Below are 12998 nucleotides of genomic sequence, written 5' to 3'. Positions count from 1 at the left end.
AGTAGAAGGGTTGAATGTGATTGAAGGTTGAAGGGTTTTATGGGTGATTTCATAACTTGGAATCAGATGTATGTTAAATGAGATTTGGTTGGCTAATAAAAGAGAGGAGAAAGGGTGTTGTAAGAGATGTGGTGAAGGTTAATAGTGATGGGGCCTGGGGGACTAAATGAAAGAGCAGGAATTGGGGTGGTTGTGAGGAATGATTGTTGCAGGCCGTAGGCTGGTTTTAGACAAGTTGATACTCCAATTGAGGCTGAAGCTATTGCTGTGAGAGCAAAATGGTTTTCAATCTTGTGTTGTTGAAACAGACTCAGAAATGTTGTACAATGGAAAGTGTCAAGGGACAGTTTGACGCAAACTCTTCATCTTTCTATTTTCTTATTCTTTAATTAATGGATATTTCCTTTTGTTTTGTATTAAATGTAGTCAATATTGCTGTGTATATTTCAAATATTTTACTTCTTGTGTTGACGCAAATGGATAGTGATTTCGTTTAAATAGATGTTGAACATCAATATATTCAATTTCTTGAGATTTTTTAATTATCTTAATTAAGTACATGTGCTTGACTTTAATGGTCAATTCGATAAGTACTTAGTTTGGGCAATAAAATTCAAATACTAAATTGAACACTAAATATAAACTCAACCTTAAAAAAAATTATTTGATAATGAAAAATCAATTTAATATCGATATTAAGATAGATTCAAATAAAAGAATAGAGAAGGGATGTAGGAGTTGGACGTCGAAGTCGTGGAGAGCTATATTTGATTGAAGTAAACCTCAAACTCAAAAGAGAAGTTTTAATTGACTAGAAAAGCATATATTAATAGATGAAGGTGGAAGCAATGAAATTTGATTCCATTTTTACCAGGACATTTATATATGTATTGGGTATTATTCAAAGTGAGAGTGATATTAAGTTTAAAAAATTGGTAAACAATAATATTTTTTATTCTAAAAGATAACATTCTATAATGAATAAGATTTGAAAACTGGGTGATTAAAAATGTTGTAGTCAAATGCAAATAGTTTTATGATTTGAGGACATACATTGATATCATCATAGCTTGAAACTCTGAATTTAGAACTGCCTATAAAATGGGGAGGGAAGAATGTTTTATTTACACAACTAGAGGAAGGAAATGAATGATGCCCAAAAAGAAGGCATTTCTTATAGCTTGCATTCTCTTGCTTTTCAGTCTGGCTATTTTCACTGCACCTGCCTCAGCTCGACCACTAGTTGCCCTAAGTAAGATCAAATTGCTTACTAATTAATTTATACAAAATTTTTATCTTTTTAAAATTGCATCTTCATCCTTGTGTTTTGTGATATTTTGTTAGTGAATTCCCTTAAAATTGCATCTTTAATATATTGCTTATGGTAATCTTTTTATATTAAGTATTTGGTTTTCGTGTATCTAAATATATTCAATCTGTAAGTTGTGGGTAAAGATTATATTTGAATAAGTGATTCATTTAAATGCTAGATTGAGTATTTTGATAGTGAGATATTAATGGTATATGCGTCTGAGTGTTAAAACAAAGTGGGGGTGGGGTTTGAGTGGTGCAGAAAAGGATAGCAGCCCAAAGCCAAGGCCAGGGCCGAGTCCTAAGTGTAGCATTGTAAATGGTAAACGCATATGCGTTTGACATCAATGATGATCCAACTACTCATGGGGAAAAGAAGGGAGTCCTCATCTCGATCGTTTGTCCAATGTATCCACTACATATGCATGGGGTTTTAATGAAATAATATGTTTGGAGTATTTTGTAATTTAGACATTAAAACAGCCTGGGTTTGATGTCTGATGCAGGTGAGGTTTTTGGTTTTTGGCTAAGCAAACATTTTATTATTAGACCTAAACAGTGACCAAAAGTGGGGGTGAAATAGCAGAAATTCCCTGCGGCCCCTAAATTCTCCCTCATCCACAAGGAAACTACAACTATAAAAGCAGTCTCTTTCATATTTTTAACAGAAACAGATTACCAGTGGAATAAAAAACATGATTAAATCCAAACTCATGTAGAGCTATACTTGAAGAGACGGCCATCACACAAACATCTTCAACAAAGGTGGGTAGGATGTTTTGCTAAAATCATTATTCTCGATTCTCTTCATTTTTGATGTTTTATATTTGATTATAACCTATCTGTTTTTTCTTTTCATATTGATGCTCAAATTAATCAAATTTATAATTATAGAAGATTAAAATTAGAATAAAATTTATAAATTCTCAAAATAAAATATTTTATTGTATAATTAAAAATATCACACTATCATCCCATTAATGATTTAATAGAGAATTATCAAAATATAACAATGAAATTGAAAGTTTATGTAATTTGATAATCAAAATAAAAACACATCCTACTCCTTGGACTCTCCTTTCTACCCTTCAATAATGTTTATTTTTTTAAGATTTTTGTTTCAGAATATTACATCTCTTTTTTCTACCGTTGAATAAAATTTTACTGACAGTAATTGCGGATTGCGATCTCGTATCTAAGGGTAAGTATTTAATCGAGTTGAGTTGAATCGAATCAAAAAATTTTGAGTTAGTCCAGTTGACGAATCATATTTTAACAATCGAACTCAGTTTGAATTTTTTTTAAATTGAGTCAAAAAATTTCGAGTCAAGTCGAATTAACGAATCTTATTATTTATACTTAATGTTCCGTTTACATAGATCGATTATTTTACTAGTAGACAAAGTACAAGCTTTTAGATTAATTTTGAATAAAGGAAAAAAGGAGAGTGGGGCAATTCAGGAAGAAAAGTAACACTAATGGGTAAACATTTATCAAAACAACGTAACTTTGCAACTTGATATTTTTTACTTTTAACTTTAGAAAATGTAAACATTTATCAAAACGACGTAATTTTTTCTTTTGTTATTTGGATTTTCGGATAACTTGAATTAGGGGTGAGCATTCGATCAAATCGAGTGAAACCTTGAGTTAAATTATAAAAATTAATAATATTAAATTAAAATATTGTACAATATAACTATTTCCATGTTAGAACACATAAATTTGAAATAATATATATTTGAAAATGTTTTAAAGCCAAATAATAAAAAATAAAATTTTTAGTATGATAAACTTGAATAATTAGTCCCTTATTTTGATTTTATAATTATTATTTTATTAAATTTTGATATATTTTTAAAATTTATAATTTTAAAATTTTATAAATATTTTGAATTTTAAAATTATTTTCAAATTTTGAAAATTATTTTGATTTTTGTTAAGAGAGATCAATTTGCTCATTTTCAAAATTGACAAGGATCAAAACGGTATTTATACTAATCTGTTATTCGAATTATTCAAATAGTAAAAATTTAACTTGACTCGAACTCGAAATCCAAAATTTCTTATTCGAGTTGACTCGAATAACTCGAATAACTTGATTCGATTAACTCGAAATTTGAATTTTTTTTTAATTTTTTCGAATCGAATAGAATTTTACTCACACAAATCGTATGGGTTCAGATAACTAATAAAAACCATAACCAACAATTGCACTCTATATAGCATATCCATATCATGTGTCTAGGAAGAAGTTTACTTGGTTCGTATTTTCAACTATGTACAACAACAGCAGCAATAAAATGCACTCAAAGAATTACAGAACTGAAGTGAAAACACAGCATCTGATTTGTTCTTTCAGAAATACATGTGGGGAATGGTGAAAGGAGATATGAATGGTTAATTAAGAAGCCAACACTTACAATTTACGACATCAATGTGAATAAACCAGGCAATAAAAGCTTACCCAGGAACAGTAATTCATGAAACAGGCACTAAATGCGTTTAATTGCAATTGATCCGGCCGCCAACCTTGATATGTAAAAGGGAAAAAAAAAAGGAATGATTCATGAACTCCGTCGACAGTCCTCAATCATCATCCCTTTCATACTCTTGGCCAACCATATGGCTGTCTCCCTTGGGGACACCTTGTCTTTCCCAAATGGCTTCAAAACAACTGACAGCTCTTCCAGTCTTTTATTTTGCAGTAACTCTGCAGACAATTCTAGAAGTCCTTCAAGTGCCTCTGCCCTTTGCCTATCACACTTGACATCCAATGTTTCTTTTTCTGCTGTCTCCTCTTCCTTCACCACCTCTGTTGAACCAGATTCTAGAGATGAGGAATTGGAGTTCCTAATATCTTCTTCCTTAACACCGTCATAACCTGAAACAATTGATTTTGAACTTGGTGACTTAAGGGTCACTGGACTAGTCATGTTTCTCATGTTCAATTCATCTTTCACTACATTTATGAAATTCCCAACATCCACACCCGGTTCCGCTTTTTCCATCCCCGGTTGCTCACTGCCAACACGGAAGCTACTATGCCTTATAACATGTATAACATCATCGAAAACCGGAGGAGAGGTCACTGCTGGTTTTTCAATTGTTGGGTTGTGCTCATTTGTTCTTTTCTCTGGCTGTGTGTTCTTTTGGGTAGAAGAAATTGGTTGGGAACTGCAAGGCATATTTCCTGCAACTGATGAGACAAGTTCCATCACAGTGAACTTGTCATCGCTGCTGGATGCAGAAGAAAGATTTGAATGGTGCATCATATCAAGTCTGCTACTAGGTCCGTTTGACACAGTTTCGTCCTTAATACTTGACCTGATAATGGGGAAATCTTCTTCAATAGTTGGCCCCCTTACAGGGGTATCCCTGCTACTTGACCTGCTTATCGGGGTATCATTCCAGCTGCTTAATATGCTTATAGGGGGATCATCACCGCTACTCGGCCTCCTTATTGAGGTGTTACCCCTACTACTTGTGTCGCTTATAAGGAGACCATCCCTTCTATTTACTCCGCTTAAAGGAGCATCGTTGATATAACTTGTCTGAATTAATGAAGCATCATGCCTGCTAATTGTCCAGCTTGAAGTGGAATCATCTTTATGAACATACATTTCTTCTGAAACCGCGCCTGGAAGGTCCACAGGGGCATTCAGACTCACTTTTGCATCAACTGAATTAAAATGAAAAAGATCCTTGGTTGGACCAGACTCTTCAGTTGAAGACATGATTGATTTATGGTCATACCCAAAGCTTTCTCTCAAAAGAACTTCAGGCTTGTCTGATTTCAGAGCAGGTGAGCTGTGTGGTGGAAATGATTCCAAGCTCTTCATGTCGGTGATTGTCTCGTGATCATGCACCTGTTCTGTCATGTCGATGAAAGGGGCTGTCGCATCATCACATACCTCAAATGCTTGAATTGAGATTGAAGATGAGGCAGAATTGTTGCTATCTGTTTGCGCCCCCTTGGTACCTGCCATTAGAGCTATCTCAGCCTCTGGTTTTACACCCCTAGAAGCATTTGCAATGCGACCATTAAGCATTTGACAAGGAATAACCTCACACTCCTGGTTTATCTCACTATATCCTAACTTTGGTCCGTTACTTGCCCCATTTGAAACATCACTTTCAGCATGTTTTATTCTTCCAGTAATAGGTGATCTTCTTGCAACATTGGAAGGAGGAGTTGTTTGCCTAGGCTTAGAAGGTAGTCCATCTTCAGCAACATGCGTCCCAGGCGCAGGCTGAGGAATCCCTTCATGTCTAGGTTTGGCCTTTGGGGAGGATTCAATTAAAGGAAACTGGATAGCAGAATCTTGCAAAATAAGCGAGGATATTGATAACATAATAGATTTAAATAGGAACACTTACTGGAAGCCATACCTGGTGCTTCAAATGGTGTGATCCTGGTATCCTTTTTGCAGAATCTAATGGCAATTTTGTTGAAGCAACAGTTGGTGTATCTGCATTAGACTTTGAACTCGGACTGGGAGCAGGGGGTTTGAGAACTTTGGGTGATGCCTCTACATTATTTCTTTGAGTCAATCCACCTGCAGATTTTGTACGGCTGCCTCTCATTGGGGAACCACTTTCTCTTACTTTCCCTTCTTTCAAAGCCATCATTATATTTCTGATGGTTTTTGGTTGCTTTGATTGAACGTTAGATCCCTGTTCCATACAAGAAGGTTTCGTCATTCCTTTTTCATCAAGTTTGCCTGTGGAAACAATGGGGCCATTCTCTTCTTTACTTGGCAGGTGCTGCTCAGTGCTTCCTTCTTCATCATTAGAAATTGAATCTCTGTCAGTGGCCTTACTATTGCTATTTGAAACCATTGTGGCAGTGTTTCTGTCACTTGAAAGTAAACTATCTTTATCACTGCATGAGCTATTACTGCTCTGACTCTCGGCCATATTTTTCCTATTATCACGAGATTCACGACCAGTGGAAATATGCTTATCCAAGGAGCAATTTGTTGAAGGATAGCTGAAGGATGAACGATACTGATCAACATATGGCTGCAAATAAGGGTGCTTCAAAAGCTCTGATGCCTAATCAAGATTGAAATTCAAACTGTTACTTCGAAGTCTTGCAGATGTAGAATTCTTAGACCATTTTTTTTTTTTTTTGAAAAAGTATTCTCAGACTTTAAACAAAAAACTCTTACACTTGGTCGGTGCTCTGGATTCTTTCTTAGCATGCCCTTGATAAGTGTTTTCCTGTGTGTGTAACATTAAACAAATTAACTATCATGTACTAAGGATTTAGAGACCTTAACTTTGTCCAAACATGGTATGTGAAAGAATAATTAAAAGCAAAAGAAAAACCGACAAGGATATAAGAGCATTAGTAGAGCATAAAAAATTATGCGGAATACTCAGGTCATCATGCACACAAACAATGGTGAGCTCTAAAATGCACATTAAGACTTACAAGGATGGAGAGTAACAAGAAGGCAAAGGGCCAATAGAGGAACGATTTATCTTGCTTATCAACCCTGCCATGTCCTAGAACAAGAAGTTTGATAAAAGTTATTCAAATTAAAATTGCATCATTTACGTGGCTAGTGGAAGCATAAAATTAGCAGTTGCAGAAAACCTCTCAAATGAGAGAAGGACATTACTTTAAACCAGTCAAGCAGACAACCATAAGCACTTTAAAGCACTGTTTAAAAGAGACGAGCATTGAATTCATGAAAACTGTTTTTTTTTTTTGACTAATTCCTGGAAACTGTTATGAACCTAGAACAGGATTACTGCTTGTTCCTAATTAAGATAAACAACAGATACAAAGTTTTGCTACATTTGTTAATGGTGAATATTCCACAACAAGATAAAAGGGAGAAACTAGAACTCTTAGAGTTTTCTTGTTTTAATATAATATCAAATGAAATACACGCTACTTGCCAAAATGGATATAATTACACCTAAAAGAAGGGTTAATGTAAACCCATTCCAGAATACAAGAAACAGATTCGACCAAAAGAAATGTGAGAACTCTTACAAATGCTTTAAAAGCAGGGCGATGAGCAGCCATCTCATACATACAGCACCCTGTTCAACAAGAAGCGGTTAAAAAAGAAAAAGATTTACCCATGTCAAACACATAATTAGGAAAAGACATACCCAGAGACCAAATATCAGACTTGAAACCATAAGGAATATCTGCGAGCAGTTCAGGACACATGTAATAGGGAGTTCCAACTACCTGAGCCATGTATAAAACAACTATTAAATTGCACTGAAACTACAAATAATTAGCATATTCTTATATAAGGAAAAATAAATAAACAAATGAAAAAAAATGATATCAAAGGTATATAAATTTTGTCTTCACTGAAAATGGTCCAAGTATGGTTGGTCGTCAATAAAAGGGCTTAAGTACGCCTGGTTGTAGACTAGTGGTCATTGTCAAGCCCCCCACAATTGGAGGTTGAAGATGCAAGTTTCAACCCCCTCCTTCCCACTGGCTTTTGTCCAAACGTTCCGAGTATCAGGTATTGGGGGTTGAGGAGTACAAATCTAACTCTAAAGATACTGTTCATCTTCGTACACTTACTAATATGGCATATCCTTTTGCAGTTTTTAGCTTCTTTTTTTTATGTTAAACTACTAATGCAAGGTGATGTCATCTAAGCTATCGATGTAGTGATATCAAACCCTAGACATTCCTCCCCAACCCACTATCAATAATAATAATAATACTTGCCATTCAAAAGTACATCTATCCAACCGTCAGATATAAGCTTGGTAACTGGAAGTTGCATACATGCATGTATTCTCAATTTTTCAGCAACTGAAACATCAATCCCAGAATTAACAATTGATTTTTTTGTAATTTTTTATTTTTTAATAACTCTAAAAAGCAAGTGATTGAAACTCTGAGTTAGCACCTTAAGATCCAAAGTTTGAGACTTAATATTGACATCTCCTCCCCTTAAATTGTAATATAAGCTAAAAAGAATAATCAATTTTTTTTCATTTTAATTCTTCCCTTGAAGAAAAAAGTGATTATCTATGTTCATTTGGTTGTTCTGATTATAATGATCATCTTGCAAGCTGTGGCACACCGAATTATATTAATTTCCGATTCTATCAGTTCCTCAACAATTGGAGCATTTTATGAATTAGATAGTTTATTAGTACCATGGTTCGATGCAAGATTTTTGCTATAGAACGTATGGGAAAATTGAGGTATCAGCAAACAGAAAACAAGTATTAACAAAGCTCTACTTTTAGGCTTAGCAGCATAAGCTTAAATGCTTAATATAGAAAAATGAACCCAAAAATCTGTTCCATCCTTGGAGATGGATGAAAAAGATTAAAAACAAAAAGCATATAAAAAATTTATTTTATTACATGGTACATACCGAGGAAGCCAAATCATCTGCCTTCAGAGTCTTGGCAAGTCCAAAATCCCCTAAACCAGTACAGACCAGGGATAAAATTGTTGATAACAATATGAAATTATGTAGGATATCTAATATAGCTCAAGGATGAAATGTGGGAGAAGGAACCTGTAAAAAACAATAAGGAAAGGGAAAAGACGAACTCACCAAGGCGGACATCTTGATCTTTGGTAAGAAAAATATTGGAACACTGAAAAATATAGTGCCAAAGTCAGCCCATACATCATTATGATACCAGAAAGGCTAGTCTAAATTTAAAACAATACCTTTAGGTCGCGATGCAAAACAAAATTTGAATGCAGATATTCAACAGCCAGAAGAAGCTGCGCAAACCACTTGCAGAGTTTCTGCACAACGTTTACAGTCATGGGTGTTAACTTGCAAGTCATAACTCACGAAGAAAATAACTTTGTAAAATCAACAAGGCATTAGATTACCTCCTCGGGGAAATAGACCCCATTAGATTTTTTCATCAATTCAGCACTGTTAAAAAGGAACAACAAAAGGAACAATATTGACACATTTCAAAAATTGCTGATGTTGAAGAACAAAAAGCTCTGAACCAAAGTTCACCATACAAGCTAGGAAACTCACATATCTCCACCTTCACAGTATCCAGTAACAATGCAAACATAGCAACCCTGCATTACAGTAAAAAAACTCAAAATCAACATAAAAAGGCCAGTCACAAATTAAAAAAACTATTAAGTAAAAGTAGATTTTGACTCGAGATTCCTAACAAAAAAAGTAGTATCCTATGATCGTATCTTACTTTCTCAACCCAAGCTTCCTTAAATTCAACAATGTAAGGATGCTGGACTCGTGATATAAGTGCCATCTACATTCCACAAAAGTCAAACAAAGTTATAAACTGGAAAACGTAAACTTTCTAACATTACAGATTGAATTAGTTAAACAAATTAAACTAACTTCTTGATGTGCCGATCTCCTGCAACGCTCCGTTTGCCGCGCCAATCTGATCTTCTTCAGTACATACCTGGAAATTATAGAAAAACAAAATTTAACGCATTATTAAAAATCCAGAAAGTGAGAAATTAGAAAATTACTTCTTATTCTCGGATTTGTGGTGAACGAGAATGGCAGCGCCGAAAGCACCACGGCCGATCTGTTCCATGATCTCGTAATGATCCATTCGAGACTCCATTGCTTTTAACTCTTTACTTTTTCTTTTTCTTTTTCCAAATCAAAATAACAAACAAAAAGAGCAATCAAGACGAAATAAAGAAACGAAAATCATGATTCTTCAAAGACATCGAAATCTTCTCCTCCATTTTCCAGTGCTATTTAGTTCTCTGAAGCTTTCTCCTTCACTTCACTTCTATTCTATAGCAGGAAACAAGAGGAGAACAAATTTGAAGCTGTTTTTTTCAGTTAGGAATTTTGTAGAGTAAGAGAAAGGCGGTTAAGTAACTAAGCAAGATAGTTAACCAAAGGAACAGCTTAATTAACTCTCTCATTAGTTAATTATTTATTTTGGGAAAGTGGGCTGAGAGGTGGAGCTTATGGGATTGATTTGGAATCCTTTGAATTTAATAAACATTAAAGTGTTGTAATATACCTAACCTAAATAAAAATAAGATAAACTATACATATACCCATCCAATTATGTTTTTTTAGGCACTTTAAAATAAAAATTTTATAATTTAAGTACCTAGTTACATAATTCAGCTATTTTAGTCATTCCATTAGAATCATAATCATCAAGTTAACGTGACAGTTAAAATTTTTGATATGATAATAATTTTAATCCTTATTTTTACATATTATATCAATTTAATCATAATTTTAAAAATTAACTCTCAAAATTTATAAATATTTTCAATTTGATCTTAATTTTAAAAATTCAAAAAATATATATAAATACATAAATACTTTCAAAAAATATAATAATAAATTTAAATTTTAATAAGTATATAAATATTTAAAAAAAAAAAAAAACTCCCCAATCCCATCCCTCTCCCCCACCCCGGTCCCTCCACACACAGCTATTGCTTTCTCAATACATTCATCAATCTTCGTAGCGAAAGGTCTTCACCCTCAAAGTCATGTGGCGAGGAGTGGGGAAGAGTTTTTTTTGTTTTATTTAATATTAATATTAATTTATTATTATATTTTTAAAAAAATATTTATGTACTTTTATACATTTCTTTCAATTTTTTAGAATTAGAATCAAATTGAAAATATTTATAAATTTTGAGAGTTAAACTTTTAAAATCATGACTAAATTGATATAATTTGTAAAATTTGAGGTCTAAACTATATCGATTTTTTTAATTTCTATGTCAACTTGTCGTTTGTGATTTTAATGGGAGTGACTAAAATGACTATGTAACGTGGATACTTGAATTGAAATTTTCTCATTTTGTATGCCTAAAATAAAAATTTTTTATAGTTGAGTAATTATTCGTGGAATTTACCCATAGAATAACATTTTCTGTTGTGCTTAATATTATATTTTTAGTGGATTTTAATGGGAGGCGGGAGCAATTAATGTAGTTGGCAGTGCACAAAGTTTTAATGTTTTCGGCTTCTTCTTTTTTTCCTTACAGACAAAATTGAAAAAAAGAAATTGTTGGGATTTCTTAAAGCAAGAAAAATGACGTTTACGTTTTTAAAATTATTTGTATTCAGTTTCATTGTTTTTTATGGATATATAATTTATATGGCTCATAACAGATAATAGTGGGAACTTTAAAAATGTGAATAGTGAGAATTAAAATGAATTTAATTTTATTTTTAAATAAATGATTTAAAATAAACACCTAATACTTAAATTGATTCATCTTAATAACCCTAATCTTTTACTTTTCATTTTAATTTTTTAAATATATATAAAAGTAAAGATTATAAAAAATTTATCCTAAGACTTCGACTACATGGTGAAATGAAGGAAAGATTGAATATTGCTGGTTTTATTTTAATACGATATAAATACAAAATCTAAACTTTAAAATTATTTATTTTTATCTAATGATTAAAATTATTTTAATTTTCATTATTCTCATTTTAAAAGTTGTTACTATAATGGTTATCCCATAATATCGTATTATCAAATTGATGATAAACAATGCATGAAGACCATAAATTTAATTAATAAAGTTTATCATATTACATTTATGTTTACACTATAAAAATTATCCTGAACTTAAATAATTAATCTTAAAATAAATATAAAAATCATTTAATTAAAAAATAACAGCAAAAAGTTACATCATCCAAAATAGTTGAGAAATCCAAAGCAATGATTAGCAGGAGATAAGAGTGACTTGCAAAACCTTATTTTAAATAAATAAAAGAATAATGGTAAGCTTTTAATGTTATATATCATTATGGAAAGATGGAGCGTTGTTTTGTTTGAGCAGGATGCAGCTTTTCCCCTCCCTCTTTGTAACAGTACTAACATGCACCGGTTCTTAGAAGAATAAATTTCCTTCCTATGTTAAATAATTCTGACATGGATGTCTTAGATGGCGCCTTGCCATTGGCCCAGTTTGTCTCCCACGCTCCGCTCCTGCCAGGTCTGGATTATTCCCCACCTTGCTCTTCGCTAACATGCGCACATGTGCTACGGGAAATGACGCATACATCTTGGGTCGTGTCTTTCCCGTCTGACCCCACCACCTTTCTTTTCTTTTTGGCGACTGTGTGTGGACGATACATATGTTTTCTTTTGAATTCTGATTCAATCTTATACTAATATTTAATTGGAAAAAAAATCTAAAAAGTCATTTTAAAAATTAATAAACATTGCTTGGAAAGTATTTATATATTTTAAAAATTTATTATAACCTTCCTTTTTTTAAAAACTCCCACTAAAACACTACTTTAAAAAAATATTTTTTAAATATAATCTTTAATTTTAAAGATAAATATGATTTTTTATAAAAATATTAATTATATTATAATAAAATAAATAGGGTCCCAAATGGTTTATTAAATAAATTTTAAACGATTCACAAATTAGTTTATTTTAAACTAAATAAAATAAACTTGTTCATAATAATTGATTAGCTTAATTATCCAACGTAAATAAATAAATAGAAATCAAATTGTTATAATTGTTTGTTAAAAGCTCTTCTCATTTAATTTCCTATAAATATATATGAATCAAGTAACATATTATTTCTGAATTATGTTACAAAATTACTATACGAATTGTCTTTCATAAAGGACTCCAATTATAGTGAACAAACTTTTGCTCCCTAATAAAGTGGTTGTCTTTATTCTTGCTATGATCCCATTTTATTATTA

The 12998-nt window shown here is 32.4% G+C and overlaps 1 protein-coding gene and 1 long non-coding RNA gene across 2 annotated transcripts; one reads left to right on the top strand and one right to left on the bottom strand.

Moving 5' to 3' along the window:
• Window positions 1–1084: 1084 nt before the first annotated feature.
• Window positions 1085–2169, top strand: LOC105767605 (uncharacterized). Its single transcript, XR_008195787.1, has 2 exons — window positions 1085–1252; window positions 1818–2169. It is a non-coding gene; the product is annotated as an uncharacterized LOC105767605 (long non-coding RNA).
• A 1383-nt stretch (window positions 2170–3552) lies between these two features.
• Window positions 3553–10253, bottom strand: LOC105768898 (serine/threonine-protein kinase Nek5). Its single transcript, XM_012589153.2, has 14 exons — window positions 9794–10253; window positions 9657–9723; window positions 9499–9564; window positions 9321–9367; window positions 9164–9209; window positions 8993–9073; window positions 8874–8916; window positions 8688–8737; window positions 7444–7525; window positions 7322–7371; window positions 6752–6825; window positions 6486–6537; window positions 5704–6369; window positions 3553–5621 (listed from the first exon to the last, which is right to left on the bottom strand). Exons 1-14 carry the CDS (start codon window positions 9889–9891, stop codon window positions 3879–3881), a joined length of 3165 nt encoding a protein of 1054 aa, XP_012444607.1. The 5' UTR covers window positions 9892–10253; the 3' UTR covers window positions 3553–3878.
• Between the last annotated feature and the right edge of the window lie 2745 nt (window positions 10254–12998).

The sequence above is a fragment of the Gossypium raimondii genome, chromosome 5, assembly GCF_025698545.1.
Source record: "Gossypium raimondii isolate GPD5lz chromosome 5, ASM2569854v1, whole genome shotgun sequence".
NCBI lineage: Eukaryota > Viridiplantae > Streptophyta > Magnoliopsida > Malvales > Malvaceae > Gossypium > Gossypium raimondii.
This window is presented reverse-complemented; position numbering and strand designations above follow the sequence as displayed.